Below are 26,134 nucleotides of genomic sequence, written 5' to 3'. Positions count from 1 at the left end.
CTCTCTTCAGAGAGAAGCTGAACTTCCCTATGCATTTCATCAAAAGAATTCCCAAATGCATGGGAAATCCACCACAGAATTGTAGGACGATTAGACAGTTATATTTCTACCTTATAAAAATATTTCAAAACCTGTGGGAGTTTTATGAAGCTAGCACTCATCTATCCATATCATTCCCAAGTCAGGTGCCCTTGAGACATATCTCCAAGCAATTAGGGATGTTAATTTTGAAGCAAACTGTCACATGGTATATACTTCATTATCGGTGAGTGATAGATTGTTTAAAACCTTATCTCTCTCTAAAATCACACACACACACACACATATATACTTGTATTTTATTTATATATCTTTATATATATACCTGCATATGTATATAGAGTGTACATGTACATATGTGTGATTGTGTCTGTGTGTAAAAATAACATATATATAATTCAAGACTAATACATATATGTTTAAAATAGAGAAGTTTACTTACAAAAATCCATGAGTAATGTGAGTTAGTACTTCACCTCTTCCATTCTGCTTCTCTTTGTAGAAATGAAACTGAACTATCCTAAGATAAAATACACAGTGCATTTCTTTGTTTCCTTTCAAAGGTCCTCTTTCTTTCAAAAGTTCTCTTCTTCCTCAAATATCAATATTACCTTCTTTATCCCCCAAAAAAGATTAAAATAAAAAGAGCTCAGCTCCTTCTAGAAATGTGGCTGGAATTGCTCCCAGTGCAGTGGAAAGCTGTTGCCCATCTCACCAATGGTCTTCTACAGGGCAGGGCAGTGCAGTGCAGTGCTGCCTGAGAGACTGGGTAGGGGGAGAAGCACAAGCCCTGGAGGGAGGACCAGGAGGGTGGCGATTAGCAAGGGGGCAGCCTGGACAGCAATCAGAAGATTAAGGAGAAAGGAATAAAAAAAAAAAAATGGGACCAAGGCAGTTTATCTTGTTGCTCTCTCCATCCTAATTCTATAAAATAATTCTGGATAGTTTCTTCTTTTTCTTATTCTTCTTTTTTTTTTTTTTTTTTAGTTATACTCAATTTGTTTATTAGTTGTGTATGCACTTCACATGCATGTGTGTGGACGGTAGATAATGGAGCTGTTAGGCAGTAATCTGTTCTATGCAAGAAAAGCATGAGGAAAGCTTTCAGTAAGCTGCCCTCCCTTCCTTCTGTCCTTTCCTTCCTTTTTTTCTTCCTTCCTGGCATGCTTCAGTCTTTGGTCTCCAAGGAAAATATCTGTGCTTTAAACTAATGCATGAAAAGGAAATGCTAGTATCTCCCTTATTGTAACTTGATATATTCATCAGTGTCAGGAAGTCCTTACATCACATTCAAGTTCCACCGCTGATGCCAAAGCATATTCCCTCTTGTTTGATCATCAGTCGATGGCATCCAGCTGCCTCTCTTCCCAGCATGAAGAATTATGGGATGATAAACCCTAAAGGCCATTTCCCTACCATGTATCTCCTCCAAGCTTAACTACTTCCCATTCTTTTATCTATTTCTATAATCTTCATCTGTGTTTTAGGAGCTGTACCTTTAGAATGACACTGAGCGATACCCATACTGCAACATAACCAGTTCCCTGGAAATGTCACACCTCTTCATGACTTGGAGCACACTCCCCACATTCATTCCTTTTCTCCTTTTGCAACCCAGCTCCTTTTTTGGTCCTCCAGAGGGTGACCCTGAGCTCCTCCCCCAGATTACTTTTTTGGGCTCTTGCTCTGCTGTGTGTCACAGCAAGCCCTTGTACATGCAGTTACCTCAGTAGATGTCCAGCACCGTCAAATGGGGGAATGAATAAAAACAGCCTATGAAGCCAGGAACTGTTAATCAAATGATCATACAAAAAGTACTAACATTTTTTATGGAAGGTGGTGAGATATGCTCATATTTTGTCCAATTAGCTATATAAACATTTAGGGTAGTGGAGTATACACAGTACTAAGCTAGGGGCTTCATCATGGTCTTCAGACCTTGGGTAAGTCTTTTCCCTTCTTTCTGTCTTCTTACTTGATCAATAATTTGAAGGGGTGTGTCTTGCTCAGTTATGAGATCTCTTCGAAGCTAAAATAATTTTTCTTGAAGATAGCATAGTTTTGCAAATTTTGACACCCTGCATATGAAAGAACTCATTTTGATATCCAAGTAGCCAAGTAGCTCTCTCTCTATATATATACAGTGAGAGTGAGAGTAAGAGCGAGAGAAGAATCTATCTATATTTATATCTGTGTCTGTTGAAAATATGAACAAGGTTAAGAACTTGGAGTTGAGGCTGTTCCCAGTAGAGAGCTGAGGAAGATCCAGGTGGTCTGCCTTTTTACAATCTGCCAAAGTTCAGGTCAGCCCAGGTTCCAAGATTTGATTGTATGAAGATTGGGCTAGAAAACACTCAAAGTTGTGCTTGGAATATGGACCCCTTGTCATCCTTCATCCTACCCTTACTCTGGGCAAAATGCATAGGCCTTCTGGCATCTCTCTACTTTATACTGTTGAAAGAACTATTCATTACTTGTGTCCCGTGGCCACACTGCCATTTGTTCAGGTCTGACAGTTTAGCCTGAAGCCATTAGTTATGCTTAAAAGAAATCACATGTATGGAGGAGTGAGTACAGATGTTTGCCACCAGATGGAATGGGATGACTTAAAATAATAAATGAGAGGCACCTGTGCATTCAGACGGTGCAGCTTGGGATACTAACACCATGTCTGGGTAAGGTCCCATTCCTATCTCGGAGAAGGCTTCCCCTTTCCCTGCTTTCTGTCTGGGCTATAACAACAGAAGGATAAAAGGGATCTACAAAAATCACTGTTCTTCATGGAGAAGGACTAAAGGTCAATCTTAAATGTTTTCAGGAAATGTGATTTTGCTGCCGTTCTTAGACCTCTTATATATCTGCCATGGTCTAAATGTCTGTGTTCCCCACAAATTCATATGTTGAAATATTGGCATTCAGGGTGATGGCATTAGGAGTGGGGGGTCCTCATGAATGGGACTAATGCTTTTATAAAAAAAGACTGAAAACCTCCCTTACCCCTTTCACTGTGTAAGGACACAGCAATAAGGAGCCAGATCTGGAGGGAAAGTAGGTTTTAGCCAGACACCACATATGCTGGAGCCTTGATCTGGGATTTCCCAGCCTCCAGAACCCTGAGCAATACATTTTTGCTCTTTATGAGTCTATGATATTTTGTTACAGAAGCCCAATTGGGCTGAGTTGGTAATTTAGTAAAGATTATAGTAACAGCAGACATTTATTGAGCATTTCATATACTGGCTACTCTAAGTACTTGACATATAGTATTTTATACAATATTTATAACAACCCAAGGAGTGTGCACTATGAAATTCTCTTAGATAGGGCAACTGAGGCTTTGTGGCTTGCCCAGTGTCTTAGAAAAAACAGCAGAGTTAGGATGGAAGTGTCTTATGCTTGAGCCGATGCTGTGCACTGCACAAGATGGACATCCTGTGTACTTATAGATATGTAAAAAGATCCATGCCATTCCCCTTCTTGAGTCTGCATTATATAGTAAGGAAGTAACAGCTGCTCAGACCCAGTACATTGGTTCCATCCATATTTATTAAATGCCTTTCAGGGCGAGGGGCACAAGGTCTTCAGAATACACTGGGGTAAGGTAGATGAGTCCCTGTTGTCCATGGGCTGGGCCCAGTGGACGAGTCAGATGTCAATCAAATGGCCACTTATACAGATCTGTCATCACAGACCGAGACAAATGCTGGGAAGTAGAAGGAACAGGGACACCACTCACCTCCTCCTCCACTGTTTCTGACTTGATATTTTTACCATCCACTGGCTTCTTCCAAATGCTATCTTAGCAGGTAAGGAGGAAAGGTCCCTCAGTAACAACCTTTCCTGTTTGCCTTGGAGAGATTTAGTTAAGTAAAGAATAAAAGAGAGAAGATTAGGTAAAGGGTATTGGGCAGGTAAAGTAGGTAAACTTGATTGTTTAAACAGATTTAGTCCCGATTGAATTTGTTGTCTGAAGACCATCCATCACGGGTACTCCTTTTCCATTCCCGTGCTGCTTTGCAGTGGGCAGGGCTGAATTTCATATCTCATTGGGTCACGACAGCAATACTTCAAGAAAGGTGCCACATTGTTACCTTTCACAGCAGAGGAAGCTGATTACGGAGAAGGGAAGAACCTTCCACAGGCTCATTTTTTCCGGGAAGTGATGAGCCTAGAATCCCCTCTGGCCAGTGCTTATTCCCTTGGCATTTTCTCTGTTTCCTGCAGTAACAGTTATTCCCATGGTCAAGGTTACTAAATCCTTCTCAGAGTGATTCCCCGCCCCCCAGTATTTGCATATTTGTGGGCTGCATGTAAAAGGAAGGCCTCTACCTTCACAGAATGGTGAATTAAATACACAGCATAGGTAAGGGCAGAGGAATCAATGGAAAGAATAAAATTTTGCAGGTTTTTCCTTCCTGGAAAGCTTTTTGTCTTTGTTTTCGTAACAGCCAAATATGAAGCCTTAGGTGAGAGGCCAGAGCAGGGAGTGGAGTATATGGGAGGAGCGGGGTGGCAGCTCCATCTGCACACAGGCATCCAAAGAGCTGAGAGCTTGGCCTGTCCAGAAGGCCCCAGAGGGGAAGGACCACCTGCTCCTGTATTTCTTCTGTGCAATTAAAAGCCACTTGCTTGACGTACCTCTGCTTCCTGCTCTGCGAGTGCCTAGCGCCTCCTGCCTCACCATCATGTGGCTTGTCACCATCATGTGGCTTGCCATACCTTACTGCAATGTTCCTTCTCTCCCTGTCCCTGAGTCCACCCCCTCACAAGTGTGCATCTTGGTGCCTGGCACATAGCAAGTAGCCAATAAATGTTTCTTGAATGTACTCTTAGGAAAGAGGAAAGCTCTCAAACTTCAGAATACGTTTTCTGCTCTTGGGGCTGCTATTTCAAGGAAACATGAGTTCTAAGATCAAAGAATAACCTTTTCTCTGAGAGTCTAATTATGTCATTGGCACTTTACTGCCTGGATGACATTTGATTTAAGCTACTTAATTTTTTCACCCTTTTCTTACTGGGAATTCTTTCCTACACAGGTCATAGAGGAAGGCCTGATGTAACCGTGAAAACTGAGACCTTGCAGTCACTCACTCACGGACATATTGATGTGCTAACATTTGTGCCAAGTACAGGGGAAAGAGACTCAGGGCTCTTTCCCCTCTGGAGACTGTCCTAAGCACAACTGTGGTCCACGGCTCTGAGATGAGAGAGCAAGTCCTACCCATGCCTACAACTAACTGAAGTGACATATCTTGTGTTCAAGTAGAAGTGTTTAAAGGTGCTATTGAGGAACAGAGAAGGGCTCCAATCTGCCTAGGAGGAGGGGAGGCTGTGCCAAGCAGGTGGGACTTCTTATCCTGGGTTCTGAAGCATGGATAGGAGTTCACCAGGTGGAGGAGATTGGAGTAGGGCCAGAGCACAAGAGCCCTTGTACAGATGGAGCCCTGTGTGTGAAGGCAGTAGGGAGGAAGCAGTGTATCTTTATGGATTTGCTGCTGTGCATATTCTAAATGCAAGGAATGAGGCTGAAAAGTTGGGCTGGGGTCAGATCCCAATTGATCTTTGTCGCTTCCTGTGGAGTAGATTTATTTGGTAGGCAATGAGGAATCACTGGAAAATGCTGAGTAAAGGGCACTAATATGATTGATGTGCTTTTGAGGTGAGAAGGACCGTTCTGTTGCCACGTGGAAAACACATTGTGGGGACTGCAAAATGGGGAGCACCGGGGGGAGTGGTGTTTGATCCTCTTGCTATGGAGCTATCAGCAGTAGAACTGGAAAGAGAGACAGTGGAGGCCTTAGCTAGTGAGATGCAATGCAAGAAGGGAGGACTGGACAGGTGTTGAAGGATGTAATGGTGACACGTGAGGATCAGCCTACTGGGGACGAGGGAGAAGAAATATTTCTCCAGATGGCCAGCTATCTGGCTCAGAGCCCTGCTGTCAATCACCACGAAGGGGCTGCACTGGACCCTCCCGGATCAAAACTTTAAAAAATGGCCTGGGGTACAGAAGAGTACCCTTGCAGCCACTCGAGTGGTATTGTGTTCTTCGTCTAAAAAGGAGGAAAGTAACCTAGTATTCAAAGATGTTGAGTAACTTAGCCAAGGACACATAGCTCATCTGTGGAAGGACCGGGGTTCAGATTGAGGTCTCCCCAGCTCGAAGCCCATACTGTGATGAGGTGCTGCCCTCATGGGAAGGAAGCTCCAAAGGCAGGAGAGGAGCAGAGGACAGGTATTCCCCGCAAATTGTGTGTGTTGGGGGAAGGCATCTGCAGGGAATCAGGGATGTCAGGAAGGCTGCCATGGCCCCCTCAGGCGCTGGGGAAGTTAGAGGAACACTTGGAATTGGTCTGAGTGGCTTGCAGGTGTCCCTGGGGGAGGCTGCTTATGAGCAGGGTATATGTGGAACCGGTCAGTGTCATCTCCAGCCTATTTAGCTGTGGGGTTCGCAGCCAGCACCGGGGCTGCTCTCTTCATTTCCCCTACAGATGCTGCTCTCTCAGGCTGCCAGATTCTCATGGTGGGCGAGATAAAGAAATGCATTTAATTTCTAGGGAAGTGAGGCCTGTGAAAACAAAACTGCTCCCCCCTCAACTAAGCGTAACATTTGTTTTTCCTGCATATCTTAGCAGTCACAAGTACGAAACCATCACAGTTGACTCATCCATTGGTATATTTTGTTTTAAGTCTAACTAGCAACTCTTCCATCCCTGATGAAACATTTGGTAAGTTAAAGGATCAAAAGGTTGAGAGGTGTTGAAGGCCTGTAGTAGATTTACCTTTTGGAAGGCACCAGTAGATCCTGTTCATGGTCACTGAAGGGCTGAATGTATTGCAGGTTTCTGGGTGTATGACCCACGCGTGTGTTGGAAGGTGTGCGGGTACAGGTGGACAAGAGTGGTTTCCCAGGCCCCCCACACCCCTCACAGTGGGGACACATATTGTCTGCATTCTTCTCTTCCACCCAGAGTACAGTGGATTGATCTCTGGCGTCTATGGCACTGTCATGTTAAACCTGAAGTGTCTGGCTCTTTTCTTTTTTTAAAGAACTTATTTATTTGAGAGGGAGAGAAGGAGAAAGTGAGAGAGAGAGAGCACAAGTACAGAGGAGGGACAGAGGGAGAGGGAGAAGCCACTCCCCACTGAACAGGGAGCCCGTTGAGGGGCTCGATCCTAGGACCCTGAGGTCATGACCTGAGCTGCTCAGGGGCTCAGATGCTTCACTGACTGAGCCACCCAAATGCCTCTGGCTCTTTCCATCTCAAACCATTTTTTTCTCTTTCTTCAAGGGACCGTCTTTAATTTGTACTGAGTTTCATTCATCCCCCAGTTGATCTCTTATGCCATGCTTAGGTGTCTTATACCTTTTAAACCATTGATTACATAAACACTAGGAAGTACAGTTCTTATCATTATCTTTAATATGAATTCAAAAGAGGCAACACGTTTAATGTTTCATCTCATAAATCCTAAACTGAATTTCAGAAAAAGACCAAGTAAAAAATAGATTAAGTAAAAAATATTCTCAGAAAAGAGGAAGTAAATCTACCCATAAATGTGCGCGGTTAGTTTGCACCGCCGCGGCCCCGGCCCTTTCCCATGTCAGCGTCGTGCGCGACCCCGGTGCCCGCGAGCCGGTCGGCGGGACAACGCCCCCCCCCAGCGGCGGCCCCGGGCCGCTCCGAGCTCCTACACCCGGGTGACTCGGTGTCCCGGTGTCCGCCGTCTCCCCCTAGGAACCGTGGAGCACGCAGCACATCCCGGCGCTGTTTTCCGCCTTCTGCGGCCTCTTGGTTGCGCTTTCCTACCACCTGAGCCGGCAGAGCAGCGACCCCTCCGTGCTCCTGTGAGTGAGTAGCAGGCGCGGCTGTGCGCGGGGAGGGCGCGGGGTGGGGGGGAGGAGAGGGGGAAGGGAGAGGGAGGGGGAGAGGAGGGGGAGGGGAGGGGAGGGGGAGGGAAGAGGAAGGGGAGGGGAGGGGAGGGGAGGGGAGGGGAAGGGGGAGGGGAGAGGGAGGGGGAAGGGAGAGGGAGGCGAGGGGGAAGGGGAGGGGGGAGGGAGGGGAGAGGGGGAGAGGAGGGGAAGGCCGCAGCACAGTGCTCCCCCCTGGAACCCTGGCTGCTCACCCGGCTGACCAGGGGGCGGGAGAAACCAAGGAAAATCTAGGCTCAGCTCTCAGCAAGCTTCACCTTTGCGAGTTTTGGAGCAAAATGCACAATGTGGGGAACAGATGACTGCTAGCTCCCAAGGGCTGCTTTTGACTTTCCCTTGGGTGAACGTAGGCAAACTCCCACCTCAACAAGGGTCCTTTGTGGGTCCCTTAAAGCAGCGCCATTGGGCCGTTACCCTGAGGACAGGAGACTGGGCATCTCTGAAAGGTTTGCGTTTTGTTCTGCTGCTTTTTGTTCCCAACACAGCTGTGCTGCCTGGGTTCAAAGTGAAATACGCGCCTATATTTAAAATGTATTTAATAACTTTCAGCCACTTGAAATATATTTTTCTATCTCCTCTTTAATCTTTTTTTTTTTTAAGATTTTATTTATTCATGAGAGACACACAGAGAGAGGCAGAGACAGAGACATAGGCAGAGGGAGAAGAAGCAGGCTCCATGCAGGGAGCCTGATGTGGGACTGGATCCTGGCACCCTGGGATCACACCATGAGCCAGAGGCAGATGCTCAACTGCTGAGCCACCCAGGCATTCCTTACCTTTAATGTTATCTTTGAGATCATTGATAATTATGCACTTTGGAAGTGGAAGCCCTTTGTGGGACACCAGTTTCCAACATCAACCAATTGATTGTAATCAGATAATCCGTCATCTCATGTAATTTTTCCAAGCTTACCAGAAGATTTTGACTTAAGATAGCTATACCTCTTTGGAAGCCAGAGAAACCATCATTTTAGGCTGCCCACATGTAGCAAAATGGAAGGCACAAGAAGTGAGCAAAGGCTAAACATGATTTGCACAGGGTTTCATGTCAAATATTTTGCTGAAGTGTTGAGTTTTGCTGCCATTTTTTTTTGTGAGGATGAAGTCCTGGTGGGCTGATCAAAATAGAGTCTTTGAGAGCTCAGCCATGGCTGTCTGGGTGCCAGTACCTCTCGAGGTACTTGACTCCTTGAACTAGGAGACCGTACCTTTCCAGATACTTGAATCCTTGAGCTAAGAAGGAATCTGAAAACCAAAGCAGTGTATTTGTGATGACTTGAATATGCACCTCTTTTCCTTTATTATGAATTAATTAGAGAGGCCTTGCTTTTGTCATTTGAGAGTGTGAGGTGTCCGGTGAGGCAGTTTACCTTAAGCATTGTAATATGCGCATTTTTAAAAAAGATATATTTATTTATTTGAGAGACACAGTGAGCGAGAAAGAGAGAGGAGGAGCAGACTCCTCACTGAGCAGGGAGCCCAATGTGGGACTCCATCCTAAGACCCCAGGATCATGACCTGAGCTGAAGGCAGGCACTGAACCAACTGAAACACCCAGGCACCCCAGTATGCACATATTTTAAAAAGTAAAACCTGTGTGTTTATTCCTTTTCAGATCCCTTATTCATTGTAGATTGCTTCCTAAATTTTTGCATCAAAACCTGGAAGAGCTGGCCGCAGACCCTCTCCCCAAGAAGATGAAAGATTCAGTGGTGAGATATTTGTATGATATAATGTACGGAAGGGTTTTTGCTTAACATGGTGTAGAACTTGCTGGCAAAGCTCAGGTCCTCAGTGGGGCTCTGGCTAGCTGGGAATGAGGGTCACCAGTGCAGAAACAGGTGCCTCGTCTTGGTCTACAGCTGACACGTGGACTGTTGAGCTGTCTGGTGGGTGTGAACCCACTAGAGCCTTTTGAAGGCAGATTGCTGTACATGTCACAGGCAGTCTTGTGGTCCTCAGCTGACAGCAGTTGCTTGGATCTTCAAATGAAAGAAGTTGAGTCAATTCCGCCCCCTGCTGGCACCATGCAGCAGGCCAGCTGTACATTATTGCAGAAGTAAAAGCTTCTGCAATAAACCTTGGGCCAAGCTGGTCCCGGAAGCGCTCCAGGCAGCCCTCTCCACCCCAATGGCCTCACCCTTGTGCTGAGCTCAGCTTACTCTGCCCACATTCAAGGCTGACATTTGCACAGCCTTTGTTAGGAGCCCTTGGCAGTGATGTGGGAGAAGGGAGCAACTATGTTCGTTGGAGCACATGAAGGGAAAAGAAAAGAGTAAAAGAAAGAGGAAAGAACAGAATACAAAGACTGTTAGAGAAGGAGACCCTTTCTTAGTTCAGCAGGAAAATGGTGTGGTGTGGTTCCAAACATTCTTGGAGCAGGTGTAGCCTCTTTGGTATCAACTGCCAAACATTACGACTTTCAAAAGCCATCTTCCTTGATTATATAACCTCCCATTCCTTTGAGTGTTGAGCTTGGAGCGGCCTGCTGTCTCAAAGTCATGCTTTTCCTTGTTTTTTAGGAATGACAAATTGACAGAAAAGCAGTCAATGACTCAGTGATTGCAAGCTCCTCCAGCCAGGAGCCCAGGTCTTGTTTGGCTTGGGCTCCACAGTGTTCACACCTGATGCATAGTCTATTCCATTGAATTTAGGGTAGTTAAACTGCTGCCTGCAATTTCAAGACAATGTGAGAGACTCAGTCAACATGATAACATTTAAAAAAAATTCGTCCTCAGCCCCCGGTGCCTTTGAGCGTGGCTGCAGGCAAAGTTGAAACTTCGATGGTTTTTTTTGCCACCACAAAGGAACCAAAGCACGGTTTCTTTGAATAAGGGCATGGTTTATGAATTTTCAAAGTAGAGGTGTGTTTGCAAGCAGGGCAGGAGGTGAAATGGTGGGGCTGAGGTATGGTCAGCTAAAACGGGAGGAAAACATTTGACACTGAAACATGGCATTAACAACCTGATCTCTAAAGTTGATGCCAAGGAGACTCACAAGATCAAGCTGACATTCCCAGGTCAGTTTCTCTAAGAGCCAGGGAATGGCCTGATGTTAACCTAAAAGTTTTCCCATGGACATCTGAGAAAGACCGCTCTTCCCAAATGTTCCTAGATTTCAATAACGATGAAGATGCTTTCTGATTTATTGCATTGAAAATAACATGCGAATAATGATGAAATCTGGCAGGAAATTTGCTTGGCAGATGTTGCTAGCATTTCATTAGGATAATTACATGCAGTGCGCTAGGTGTTGCCTTAGTAAGTTTTCATACACTTGGAAATGCTCTGTATAATGCAGAGCACATAAGCTTATAGGTGACATAATGTGATATGTGTGTTCTTTGCTCTGAAAAGTCTTCTGGTTTAAAGATGACAATATTTTAACAGGACTACCAGATTCAGTTTTTACAGTTTGGTATATAAAACCTTTTGTGACCTAGTACAAGATTTCCCTTCTTGTCTCGGATTTTGTCTCTCTTGCTTTCTCTCTCTCCTTAAATTTCACTTCGTATGAGTAGTCCCTAAGGAGCCTCCTTAGATCAGGTTTCCAACCCCTCTTCCTATTCCAATTCATTTGGCCTGTGATGGGGAATCTGCACGTTTATAAGGCTGTCTCCAGAGACTGAGCCTCCAGGGACCTTGATCTAGAAAAAGAAATACCTAGAACTCCATCAGGGGGCTGATACATTCCCATATACCCAATGTGAACTATGCACTCAGTTCATTAACAAAATGCAACAGATTCCTCCTATCTACCAGCCTCAGGAGCCTGGTCTTTCTGTTTCTATTCTCACCCATCCTCATCAATCTCAATCCTCTTCACCCACTTCACATATTCACCCATTGGATATGTTACTTCCACTGTATCTATTTTTCTCAATTCCTAGAAGCAAAAAATAGAGAAACAACAAAACAAGCTTCTTCATTTTTATCTGTACAATTCAAACAGCTTCTTTTTAACCATTGGTTGTTATCCATCTAGGTTTTTCAGGGGCCATGCTATATAGAGTTGTTGGATATATAGTGTGGGACCAGGGCTTCTTTTTTTTTTTAAGGTTGGAGCATGAAGCACTACATAAAACGTCACAATGGATTTAAAACGTTCAATGTCCCTATCAAAATACCATGGACTTTCTTCAGAGAGTTAGAACAAATTATTTTAAGATTTGTGTGGAATCAGAAAAGACCCCGAATAGCCAGGGGAATTTTAAAAAAGAAAACCATAGCTGGGGGCATCACAATGCCAGATTTCAGGTTGTACTACAAAGCTGTGGTCATCAAGACAGTGTGGTACTGGCACAAAAACAGACACATAGATCAATGGAACAGAATAGAGAACCCAGAAGTGGACCCTGAAATGTACGGTCATCTAATATTCGATAAAGGAGGAAAGACTATCCATTGAAAGAAAGACAGTCTCTTCAATAAATGGTGCTGGGAAAATTGGACATCCACATGCAGAAGAATGAAACTGGACCACTCTCTTTCACCATACACAAAGATAAACTCAAAATGGATGAGAGATCTAAATGTGAGACAAGATTCCATCAAAATCCTAGAGGAGAACACAGGCAACACCCTTTTTGAACTTGGCCACGGTAACTTCTTGCAAGATACATCCACAAAGGCAAAAGAAACAAAAGCAAAAATGAACTATTGGGACTTCATCAAGATAAGAAGCTTTTGCACAGCAAAGGATACAGTCAACAAAACTAAAAGACAACCTACAGAATGGGAGAAGATATTTGCAAATGACATATCAGATAAAGGGCTAGTTTCCAAAATCTATAAAGAACTTATTAAACTCAACACCAAAGAAACAAACAATCCAATCATGAAATGGGCAAAAGACATGAAGAGAAATCTCACAGAGGAAGACATGGACATGGCCAACAAGCACATGAGAAAATGCTCCGCATCACTTGCCATCAGGGAAATACAAATCAAAACCACAATGAGATACCACCTCACACCAGTGAGAATGGGGAAAATTAACAAGGCAGGAAACAACAAATGTTGGAGAGGATGTGGAGAAAAGGGAACCCTCTTACACTGTTGGTGGGAATGTGAACTGGTGCAGCCACTCTGAAAAACTGTGTGGAGGTTCCTCAAAGAGTTAAAAATAGACCTGCCCTACGACCCAGCAATTGCACTGTTGGGGATTTACCCCAAAGATTCAGATGCAATGAAACGTCGGGACACCTGCACCCCGATGTTTCTATCAGCAATGGCCACAATAGCCAAACTGTGGAAGGAGCCTCGGTGTCCATCAAAAGATGAATGGATAAAGAAGATGTGATTTATGTATACAATGGAATATTACTCAGCAATTAGAAACGACAAATACCCACCATTTGCTTCAACGTGGATGGAACTGGAGGGTATTATGCTGAGTGAAATAAGTCAATCGGAGAAGGACAAACAGTGTATGTTCTCATTCATTTGGGGAATATAAATAACAGTGAAAGGGAATATAAAGGAAGGGAAAAAGAAATGTTGGGAAATATCAGGAAGGGAGACAGAACATAAAGACTCCTAACTCGGGGAAATGAACTAGGGGTGGTGGAAGGGGAGGAGGGCGGGGGGTCAGGGGGAATGGGTGACGGGCACTGAGGTGGACACTTGATGGGATGAGCACTGGGTGTTTTTCTGTATGTTGGTAAATTGAACACCAATAAAAGTTAATTAAAAAAATAAAATAAAATAAAAAATAAAAAATAAAAATGGAAAAAAAATAAAAAAAATAAAACGTTCAATGTGCTAAGTGCCAATATATTTATTAAACATGCATGGAATCACCATTAAAATAGGAAGCCAAGATATTCATATTATTGAATATTGTTTTGGAAGTGCTGGATAGTGTTAAGTCTTAAAAGAAAAAAAAGTAGATTACATTATTTTATACATCTAGAATGCACAGAAAAGTTTATTAAAATCAACTGATCAATATGAGAATGCATAAATACCCCTAGAAAATTTAGAAAAGCAAGAGCATTCTAACACATCAGAAGTAAACTTAGACAATATAATGAAAATGTGATCCTACTCATAATAGCAACAAAATATATGAATTGATAATGGGAATGATTTTACCAGTAGTGTCAGAAATCAAGGAAACCACAGCAGTCTATTAAAATGTAAATGAAGTTCTGAATAAGTGGTGATAAATAGATATAACCTGATTTTGGATAGGAAGGTTGAGATTTATTAAATGCCAATTCTTTCAAATAAATTTATAGGATTAATATTGTTCAAAACAGTTCTGGAGGAATTATATCCACAACTTGGGGAAATGATTCTAAGGTTCATTTAGAATAGTGATTAATAATAGCTTTAAAAAATCTGAAAAAGAATAAGAAAGAGGAACTTAGTACTTTGGGATTTAAGTATATAATAAAGATTGAGTAATTGGAAAAAAAAAGATGCGACTCATCCAAGACTAGAGAATGGGATTAGTGTATCAGTAAAACACAAAATGGAGGAAAATTATTTATACAAATATATTATGTGAAAATTAAATGTCATAATCAAGAATGGATTAATCAGCATATGGTGTGGAGGTCATTGTTTAGTAGTGGGAGAGGAAAAAGAATTCTACATGCTGATTCCTCACCAGACAGCAATATAAGTTAGAAAGACACAGATCAAATGAGACTTTTCCATCTCTGATACTATGCCAAGCTGAATTATTATAGCCAAACTCTCTTCTGATTAAAACTGAGAATTCTGAATAAAATAAAAAAAAAAGTCCCTCTTCAGTGTGGTACAAAACTGACAAAAGGATAAAGAATTATTAAGTTACAGTTTGAGTGAATCAGAGAATGGTGAGGAAGCAGAACAGGAAGCTTCTTTTTCCTCAAGGACATCTGCTCACCCAGGGGATCCTGAGCCTCACTTTTCAGCCTTCAAACTCTGGGGAAGAGAAATTACAGCCCAAAGCTGCCAGAGTGGGTATGCAAAGGGAGACCATTTGCTTGTCAGGCTGGGACACTGAAGCACCCACCCTCAGTGGGAGGATGAACCACAAGAAACCACTTCCAACCTCCTCGGCACCACGGGAGTGCTAGCAGATGCACCTGTGTTGGACAACAACAACAATTGAGTCCTTGAGATGTTTAGTCTGCAGTGGGCTTTCTTCCAAGTCCTAAAACCTGCATGGCACAAAACCCCTAAATTTAGGAATCGAGTTTGAAGTGGCTCCCAACTGGAAAAACACCTCATAGCCAAACCAAACATGAAGTCTCTCTAGAGGATTCTTTCCTTCTAGGTTTTCAGGTGTTCCCCAAACCAATTTTCTAAGGGAAATGAGCAGCTCTCAATTAAAAAAAAATAAAAATAAAACTTGCACAAGGAAACAAAGAACCAGCAGAAACATATCTTCAAGGACATAAAATATTGGAACTATTGGACACAGATTTTGTTTTGTTTTATTATTTAAAAAAATTTTAAAGATTTTATTTATTTGAGACAGTGTGAGAGAGAGAAAACACGAGACAGAGCATGAGAGAGATTGAGAGCAGAGGGCAGAGGGAGAGGGAGGAGCAGACTCTCCACTGCTCTGAGAGCCCCATGTGGGGCTTGATCCCAGGACCCCAAGATCATGACCTGAGCCAAACGGAGATATTTAACTGACTGAGCCACCCACGTGTTCCTAGACACAGATTTTAAAACAACTATACTGTATATGTGTTTAAAGGAATGAAAGGTAAAATTTATAGACAGTAGAAAATATTAAATGATCTTTGTATAAAAGAGAACCAAACAGACCTTCCTAAACAAAAAGCAAACCAGAAAATAAAGCAGTTTAAGAAAAACAAAACAAAATACACACAGGGGGGATTAGACACCTCTGATGAGACAGTGTACTGAAAGACAGAAGAAAGTATCCAGGATTGCAACACTGACAGAAAATGAAGAAATACAAAATAAAGACAAAGCCATGTGAAAGACAGTAAGAACATCTCACATGTATCTAATCAGAATTTCAGAAAAATGGGAGAGAGACATGAGCATAATCGGTGTCTGATGAGATTGCATCTGAAAATTTACCAGAAGTAATGGGAGACACTGATCTAGAGATTCAAGCATACCAGTGAATCACAAGCAGGGTAAAGTGAAGAAAGAATCCACAGTGGACAAACCACCGGGAAACTGCAGACACCAAAGACACAGAGCATGAAACAAAGTGAATGGATTATATTTAAATGAATGACAAACGGAAAGCTCCCTTTATCAAAAGCAATCAAAGAAGCCAGAAGTTTGATGTATTAAATGTTCTGTAAAAAAAGTAACTGTCACAGTAGAGTTCTATGCCCAGTGAAAATATCTTCAAAGAAGAAGGGCATCATAAAAATATTTCAGACAAAGAGAAGCTGAGAGACTCTCGCTAAATGTAATTCTGAGGGATATTCTTCAAACAGTCTCAGATGGAAAGTCTGATTCATGCAAAAATGCAAAGAGAAATTTAAACAAACATTAACCCTGTGAAACCAGAATAAGAGGCTAACATACAACTTTGGATGGAAGGAGAAATGGACTCCAAGTCTTAAACTTAGTAATGTCCAGGAGACAAATAAAGATACTGATTAACTTAAGACTGTGTATGCATGTTGGAATGTTTAGTGTAATTGCTAAAGGAATAGAAACATGGTGGTGACTTCCTACTCTGTACAAAGGGAAAAATGGAATGATAAAAACGAGTTCTTCATCAGTAGTGAAATATAATAGGATTCCTGTGTGACACTGCTTAAACGTCAATTCCAGATAGGCTATAAACCTAAATATGACATAACAAAACCTGAAAGTACTAGAATCATAATAAAGGAAGTTATCTACGATAGTTTTAGTACAGGAAAGAATTTTTTAAAAATATTTTATTTATTTATTCATGAGAGACACAGAAAGGGAGAGAGAAAGAGAGAGGCAGAGACACAGGCAGAGGGAGAAGCAGGCTCCATGCAGGGAGCCCGACGTGGGACTTGATCCCAGGACTCCAGAATCACACCCTGGGCTGAAGGTGGTGCTAAACCACTGAGCCACCTGGGCTGCCCAGGAAATAATTTTTTAAACAAGAAAAAAAAATTGAAGTTCATTAAAATTATGATCTTTGACTCATCAAATACCCAAAAAGAGACCTTAAAAAATAAGCCACAGAATGGGAAACAATTTTTAAAATATTTAGTAGCTAAAACACTAGTGTTGTGCCAAATATAAAATTACTATAAATCAGTAAGAAAAGATATCTCAATTAAAAATGACCAAAAGACTTGTATGTGCACTTTACAAGGAGGAAATAAAAATAGCCAAAACATGAATATGCATGCGAACTAATTAAAAATCAGGAAACCATTTCATACTTACTAGGCTGACAAAAAATTAAAAATTCTCACAATATTAAGTGTAAAGCAAGGGGACTCTTATGTACTGCTGGCAGTAGTGTAAATTTGTATCTGTTTCAGAAACAATTTGGTATTATAAAGTTGAAGAAATATATACTACAATCAGAAATTCTACTCCTAGATATTTACCCTGGAATAAATCTTTTTTTTTTTTTAAGATTTTATTTATTTGAGAGAGAGAGAGGGAGCTTGAGAGAAAGTACATGAGTGGGTGGTGGGCAGATGGAGAAGCAGACCAAGCAGGGAGCCAGACATGGCTCTCGATCCCAGGACCCTGGGACCATGACCCAATCCAGAGGCAGGTGCTTAACTGACTGAGCTACCCAGGCACCCCTCAAATCTTGCACATTTGTATCAGAGTATACATATAAGATTGTTTGTCATAGCATTTATTCATAAGGGCCCTAAGCTGAAGCCATTGGAAGTTGTACCAGCAGTGGAATGTGTAGTATCCAGCAAAGGAAGAGACCTTACCAGTGCCATATGCAATGATACGGGTGAGTCTCAGACACAAAATGTTGAGCAGAGGAAGCAAGACACCAATATGTCTAGTCTAGTGCCATCTCTTGGATAAAAATAGGCAAACCAAACTGCTTATAATTGCATACACAAGGAACAAAATCATTCTGTTTAAAGAGCAAGAAACTTATTTTCACCACAGTCAGGATAATTGATATAGACCCTCCCTAAGAGAGAAAAGAAGGGTTTGTGATCAGGGACCACAAAGGGAGTTCTTGGTAATCAATTGGTTAGTTACTGAGATTTCACTTTATAATTATTTTTTAAAATTGTACGTATGTATTTTAAGCACTTTCCTATATGTCTGGCTCACGATTTTTAAAAATGTAAATGAAATCTTTAAAAGTGTGAAATAAAATCAAACATTTATTCAAATTCTAGAAAGGGGATGATTTTCCAGGCTTGGAATCTACAAAATGAAATAATACATATACACGCACAGTTAGATGTGAGTACATAAAACTTTTAAACTTCTATATATTTAAAGGCAATAAAATTGATCTGGTGAAATGTTGCAAATTTGACAAAAGTTAAATACCAACAATTCAAAGGTTAATTTTTAAAACTCCATAGCCAAATGATATGAAATGATACCAATATATATATTTTTTAATTGAAGGACGAACTATTTAGAAGTAATTGTTAGAATTATATTTATTGTACTTATACAGAAAAAAGTGCAAATTAAAGTTAGATGGCTTTTTTTTTTTTTTTTTAAGAGAGAGTGCATGCGCATGCACCCGAGCAGGGGGCTTAGGGCCAGAGGGAAAGGGAGAGAGAGAATATCAAGCAGGCTCCATGCTCAGCGCGGAGCCCAACACAGAGCTCCATCTCATAATCCTGAGATCATGACCTAAGCTGAAAGGAGATAGATGTTTAATTTACTGAGCCACCTAGGCATCCTAGATGGCATTCTTTTTTGTCCAGTCAACCAGCACAAGATAAATTAATATTAATAATGCCAAGTAGGACAAGATGAGATCTCTTAGATATTGTTTATATATTGTGTAAATTATTACGATCACCTGAGAAAGCATAACTGATCAACTATCAATATGAATTATACAATTCATAACCTATAATATAATAAATTGATTTACCAGAGTTTGTCTAGGGAATGAATTCCAAATATGAAAAAAGATCTAGGTGCATAAAGATCATGACTGCAGCATAATTCATCATGGTTAAAAAATGGAAGACAACCTAATAACCTCACAGTCAGGAAAGGTTTGTACTAAATATGGCACATTCACTTTCGTTCCTGAAATTATGGTTTCCAGTTTCCACTATAACGCTGTTTGTATGTATCTGTGTGTGTATGTTTACCACATCACAAGATGGAAAATTAGTTCGTCACTATTAGTAAGTCTTACAATAATATACAAATATATGTATATATATTGCTTATGAAAGAAGTACAGTTGAAAAAAGCATAAAACTATATGCATACTGTGATTAGACCTTTATAAAATATGTATAGATAATGCCATATACATCGTGATGACAGCTAGAACCATGCCTCAGCATTCACAGGCAAAAATACTGACCCAGAAAGCATAAAAATGCTAATACTGTTTGTGTCAGGATATAACGATCATGAGTGATCTATATTCCCTTTCTTCTCTGTGTGGTAGAGCACTGCAATATTATGTTATCCTATAATGGAAACATTAATTAATACTAAAATATTGCAGAGACCTTCTAAATTTGCATTTTGCTCAGATATTTTGTACTCTAATTTTTGTAACACCTAATATTGTATGGTTCACTTTTAGGGCTTAGGATATTTATCAAAATGAAGCAAAGATTCTAAACTCTTGTTTAAATAAAGTAATTCAACAGAATTGGAGTTATTAGCCTTCAAGCATGTGAAGGGAGAAGGTAGCACTAGTAATTCTTTTGTATAACCAAACTAAAACTAAAACCTCACACTTACTTAGATCTTTTAGAAAGAGGAGTATAATATATATTAAAATCAGCAAAATTATTTAATAAGAAAACCAAAATTAGAAACTTTTTACAGTATTAAAGGCTACTTTCTTGGGACGCAACAGTAGTCTCTGAGGTCCAGGTGTTTTCAAGATTGCTTTTAAACATAACATTTTCATTTTTGTTACACTGTACTGCATTTGAGGCATGCAATTCAATGCCCATGTAAGGCCTTTGTAAGAATAGTAGTTGTACATCAGTAAATATACTGTTGTTTCACTGAATGTGTTTATCAAAATCTGCTGCATTTCATACTTTTTGTAAAGGCACATGCATAAAAGATGTTTGTAAGAAAAAATATTTTCAGGAATAAACTTTTTGGAGGAGAGTAATAGCCTTTTGGTGGCTATAGGGGAAGAAGGAGCTATTTTCTTTTATTTTGCTGATGTTACTTTTACCGGTATTAACAGAGTGCTCTTTGGTTTCGTTAATTAGCACTAGCTTGAAAAGCTCAATAATTATCATTTGCCATCATGCTTGGTGAAGAGTCTGTTCAAAACTTTGCCCATATGCAGCTAGGAACGGGGGTGGGTGGAATTGTTTGACTTCTTATTGATTTGTAGAGTTCTTTTTTTTATTTGTAAAGTTCATTATATATTACAGGTAAAAGTTCTTTGTTGGATATATGTTTTGCAATTATTTTTCTCAGTCCCTGGCTTGCCTTTTCATTTTATAACGATGTATTTTGAAGAGCAAATGTTTTAAATTTTCATGAACTCCAATTTAATGACTTTTTTCCTTTTAAAATATCACTTTTAGTGTTCTATTTACAAAAACTTTGCCAAACCCAAGGTCATGAAGATTTCCTCTTATGCTTTCTTTGAGTTTTAATAATTTAAGTTAGGTTTGTAATGCACCTTGTGACATGAAGTGTCAAGGTGTTTTTTTGTTGTTTTGTTTTTTGTAGATAGCCAGTTCCATTTGTTGAAAAAATTATCTTTTCTCTCATTTAGGAGAAAGCTGTCATTTCACCTTGGCATTCTTGCTTAAAATCCATTCCTGTATATATTTTTTTGGTCTATTTCTGGGATCTTTCTTCTGTTCTCTTGATCTAGATATATATTTTGCTCCAATACCATCAGTACTTGATTCCTGCAGGTTTGTAATAAGTCTTGGAATAAGATATTGCATATCCTTCAACTTTGTTCTTCCTTTCCAAAATTGGTTGACTCTTGCTAGATCCATTGCATTCCCAAGCAAATTTTTGAACTAGCTTGACAATATGTACAAAAAAGTTCTGTTAGGATTTGATTAGGATTCTACTAGATCTATATACTTTGGTAAGTTTGGTAAGAATTGACTTCTTAAGGATACTGAATCTTTAAATCCATGAAGATGGTATATCTTTGTATGTATTCCTTTAGTTTCTTTCAGCAGAGTTTGTAGTTTTCAATGTACAGGTCTAATACATTTTTGTCAAATTTATCCCTAATGATTTCATATTTTAAAATTCTTTTTTAAATGGTATTTTAAGAACTAAGTGTGTGAAATGGTGGTCAACATCATTAGCCATTGGAAAATGCCAATTAAATCCATAATTAGGCACCACAGCACCAAGGTTTATCAACCTCACACTATTGACTTCCTAGGCCTCTTAATTCTGTTGTCAGGGACTGCCCTGTGCACTGTAGGAGATTTATGTGCTGCATCCTTGGCCTCTGCCCACCAGATGTCAATGTTACTCCTCCTTCTCCCCGAAAAATAATAGTGAAAAATATCTCCAGGCATTGCCAAATGTTCCTGGGGAGGTAAAATTTTCCTTGGCTGAGAACTGTTGTACTACACAACCACTGGAATGGCTAAAATAAAAAATACTGACTACACCAAGTGTTGGCAAGGATATGGAGTAATTGGAACTCTCATACACTGCCAGTGAGAATGCAAAAAGGTTACAATGACTTTGGAAAACTCTGGCAGTTTCTTAAAAAGTTAAGTCTAAACCTATCATGTGATCCAACCATCCTACTAAAAGCATTTACAAGGAGAAATGAAAGCACATGTCCAGAAACATGGCCATGAATATTTATAACAGCTTTATTTGTAATTGCCAGAAATTGAAAACAACTGAAATGTCTACTCATAGGTAGATGGACTAATGCACATGCCATATGCTCACAAAGGAATGTTACATAGCCATGAAAGAGATGGACTATTCATACAGACAACAAAATGGATCACTATCAGAATAATTGCACTCAGTGAAAGAAGCCAGATCAAAGAATATATATTCTACGATACCATTTATAACACATCCTAGGGAATGAAATAAACCATCATGATGGTGAAGATCATCAGTGTTTGTCTGTGGACAGAGTAGAGAAGGGGGCACAGGTTAGAGAAAGTCAAGAGAGGAAACTCTGGGGTGTGATGGCTGTGTTACTTACCCTAACTTTGGCAATGGATTTCAGAAGGATATACATATGTCAAAACTCATCAAGTGGTACATTTTATACACATGCAGGGGTTTTGTACATCAGGCATACCTCAATAGAGCTGTTTAAAAAGTACAAAACAGAAATGAAATGGGCAGGAGGAACATTTTAATAAATAAAGGCTGTGCAGTAGTTTGTATTTACAAGGGATACATAGGACACTGACGAAAATCAGTGGAATTCCTGAATGTCATCCAGCTATAGGAAAAAAAATAATGATAATCAGAGCTCATTCTCCGTCTTCCACAAAACCTAAAAACATGAACCTCCTCCCCACAGTAGCTGCCCTGATGGCCCACTATTTTCCCTTCAGGCAAGGATGGATGGGCAATTATAGATAACACTTAATCTTAAATTAGAATATTTGGGAAAATGTGTATCTTCCTTTTAATAAGCATTCAGCAATTTTTAAGGGACATAAAACCATGCCAGTGAAAAATGGGAAGGAGAAATTAACTTCTCTTTATAGCCTAAAGACCCAATGAGTTGCAGTTCTTTGCTCTGGGAAGGTCTGGCCTTCTGTAAATCTTTGGAATAAAAGGAGATACTTGAATTTTGGTTATTTATTAATAGTAAATTTTTGGTAAAAACCTGCAATCACAACATTTTTACAGATTCAGAATTAAAAACCAGTGATTTGCCCTGCTCAAAAATCAGGGAAATTCTTACCACTTTTTAACCCTATTATTCATATCATTACTAAGAATAAATCTAGAAATTAATTGCTATATGGTTCCTCCAATATTCATTGTAATTGTAAAACAATTGAATTGTAAAACAACTTTAGTAGATAATTGATAAATTGATGTTGAGAATATATCTCTTTACTACATTATCATTATTTTTTAAAGATTTTATTTATATATAGAGAGAATCTGTGCACATAATGGGGGGAAGATGAAGGGACAAAGCGGGTAGGGAGGAAGAAGGAGAGAGAACCTGAAGCCAACTCCTCACTGAGCATGGAGCCCAATGCGAGACTCGATCCCATGACCAGTTACCTGAGCCAACACCAAGAGTTGGATGCTCAACTGACTGAGCTACCTGGACGCCCCTTCTCACTGTATTATTAATTATGTTAATCAAGCTGTGTTGATATTTTCATCAGATGGTTCAAGGTCATTATTACTCCATTTAATCTGTCTTCCTGATTTCTTCCTACTTGGGTGTTAATTCAGTCAGAAAGCTAGCAACAGCATGGCTTGCAAGAACTCTGCACTTTAATTTTAAAAACAAGAAAAGCAAAAAGGGGGAGGAGGACATGGGGAAACAGATGTACACAGCTAAAATTTTCTGGCAGAGAACATTCAAAACAATTTTTTTAAGAGGCATAATTCTTTTCAATATAAGATATTGATATATTTATAACAATGGTTTCAGAGTTTTCAGGGGTGTGGTACCTTAAAATGTTCAATAATTGTGTACTGCAGCAAACTGGCCTCTGTAGAAGAACATAATTTGATGGTCCTTTGTGTCTCTTTTAGATCTATCAGCCAGCAGTATTGTGCTTGATTTGCATTAACAGGCCATTCCCCATATAGTATTAATGCAGTACAAATAACATTCTTTGGTCTAACTTTGTTTTGTTTTCTCTCAGCCCCTGCTCACGCTGCAATTTTATGTGATAAAACATTATTAGTAACTGACGTTTCATTTTCCGCAACTGTGTCCATAACACATATATATTTAAATTATTTGGAAGTGGCCTTTACTCACTCTGACTGGAGAATTAAAATGTGAAATCTGTTCTGGCCCAAAGAAATAAGTGAATGTGTAAGAGGCTTCTGATTGGCAAATAGCCTCCATACAAGCAAATCTAAAAGCAAGTCAAGATGATTAGCCCTTTACCCTCCTTTATTAATAAGATCATGGGACCTTGTATGTGATCTATGTTTGTACAGAAGAAGCTTATGCCTCTTGTACATGTAGAAAACTTTTTTCCTACTGTGGTTAGCTGGTGGAGGTTAACCTTGTAGTGTGCATTCCCCATTCTCCACCCTTTGCCTTGTTCTCCCTTATGGTCCACCCAGGTGTGTCCCTAGGAACCTATCAGGTAAGGGATATGCTGAGAGAGTATGTTATCCAGAGTCAGTATTCTGTTACTTGACTTTCCTGCTGACTACAGAGTTGCTGAGAGAAACACAGACGGGCAGACTTTTACAGTTGGTTCTCTCTTTACAGAAGGATGTCCTAAAATCGGATCTCGTTATCTGCTCGGTGGCTGCTGTTCTGTCATTTGCAATCAGTGCCAGCACTGTGTTCCTGTCCTTGCGAGTACGTATCCATTCGGCTTTCTAGTCTCCCCACCGCCTTCTTTCCTGAGTAACACAGCCGGTTGTGGAGTCCCAAGGTATTGGCAGGCTAGTGGAACCAGCTAGGAGGTTTAAGGGACATATCTATGTGCTGTGAGGAGTTGCATCCCAGATGAGAGTTGGTTCACGTTGCAGACTGGGTTCAAGTGCTTTATCCTTTGTCTTCCTGTGCTTGGGGAGCTGTGCAGTTTGCTAGAACAGCAGCAGCAGCAGCACATGTCCTGGAACCCAGCAGTAGTAAGACAGGCTGACTGGCACTGGTACCAGGAGCAGGGACAGGAGGCATTACCCTATCAGGAGTCAGAAAGAGGTCCCAGAGCTAAATGAAGTTTTGGAAAATAATTTTCAGTTAAAAAAAAAGTGGAGAGCCCTAGATGGGATTTCTGGCTTGAGGCTCGAACAGTTACTGCTTCCATATGAAAGTACTGTATGCTTAGGAGCTGTCCTTCTAACAAGGAAAGTGTATTAGTTACATTTGTCATTCTCAACCTCTTTAAAAACAACAGTAAAACTAGAGAGCAGGTTTCCTTGGCCTTTGCACCTCGTGGGGCCAGCTCTCCACCCCCGACCTGGTGGCTCCCAGCACAGGTCAGTTTCAGCTGGAAGACATTTTCAGAAACCCCAAACCAGAATGGGGCTTGGTTGCCCCTCTGTTCTGTTGGAGGGAAGAGGGGAAGGGCAGTAGTGTTATGTATTATCATGGGCGTCCCTCCCCTCTCCTGCCAGGCTAAACACTTTGAATTGCCCTCTTGTCTCGCAGCCGTTTCTCAGTGTCGTGCTGTTTGCCCTGGCGGGCTCAGTGGGACTTGTGACCCATTACATGCTCCCCCAGCTCCGCAAGCACCACCCGTGGTTGTGGATTTCACACCCCGTTCTCAAAAACAAAGAGTATCAACAGCGGGAAGTGAGAGGTCAGTACTTTATCCCTCATTAAAAAAAAAAAAAAATGATGTAGTGGTAGGCATCCTTTAAACCAGAGTGTACGCAACTGATGTGAATGTACCGGATGCCATAGAACTATGCACTAAGAATGGTTACAGTGGCAGGTGTTACATTATATCTATTTTACCACAATAAAGAAAAAAAAGGAGAGTGTACCTTGGGGTATGCAGTATTGTTCCAGAACAAGAAAGTTGAAATAGAGTGAATTAGAACTATGGCTTATAAAATTGGTTATTAGTATTGTGGAAAATTAATTTATATCATGCAGACCTGAAAATTATGCTATTCCAGCTCAAGTTGACTAGGTTCCCATCCTCCACAAAGTGTTTGGAGGGAGTGGGGTGGGCAGGGATGTAGCAGAGACTGCTGGAGCTTTAGGACCTTTAAGCCCTTAAACTTTATCATTGGCTATGCTCTCTTAGACCTGGATACATACTTGATTGCCTTAGGAGTTCTCCGGGCTATTTCCGGTCACGACCATGTAATAGCCTGGTGATCCAGACAGTGTCAGAGCTTCTAGATAAGAAATCTCAGGAATTTCTCTGGTAGCTCTTCCCCTGCTCTGTGA

At 40.7% G+C, this 26,134-nt stretch overlaps 1 protein-coding gene across 4 annotated transcripts in view; it reads left to right on the top strand.

The window, feature by feature from the left end:
* PCNX2 (pecanex 2) overlaps window positions 1–26,134 on the top strand; it is a 300,858-nt gene that overhangs the window by 130,682 nt on the left and 144,042 nt on the right. For all 4 annotated transcript variants that reach the window (XM_041748906.1, XM_041748907.1, XM_041748905.1 and 1 more), the window contains 4 exons: window positions 7,779–7,888; window positions 9,588–9,684; window positions 24,494–24,586; window positions 25,385–25,535. In XM_041748906.1, coding sequence (XP_041604840.1) covers window positions 7,779–7,888; window positions 9,588–9,684; window positions 24,494–24,586; window positions 25,385–25,535 — 451 coding nt within the window. The remainder of the gene's footprint in view (window positions 1–7,778; window positions 7,889–9,587; window positions 9,685–24,493; window positions 24,587–25,384; window positions 25,536–26,134) is intronic.

The sequence above is a fragment of the Vulpes lagopus genome, chromosome 3 (assembly GCF_018345385.1).
Source record: "Vulpes lagopus strain Blue_001 chromosome 3, ASM1834538v1, whole genome shotgun sequence".
Classification (NCBI taxonomy): Eukaryota; Metazoa; Chordata; class Mammalia; order Carnivora; family Canidae; genus Vulpes; species Vulpes lagopus.
Note: the sequence above shows the minus strand (reverse complement) of the source record. Positions and strands in the feature narration are given on the sequence as shown.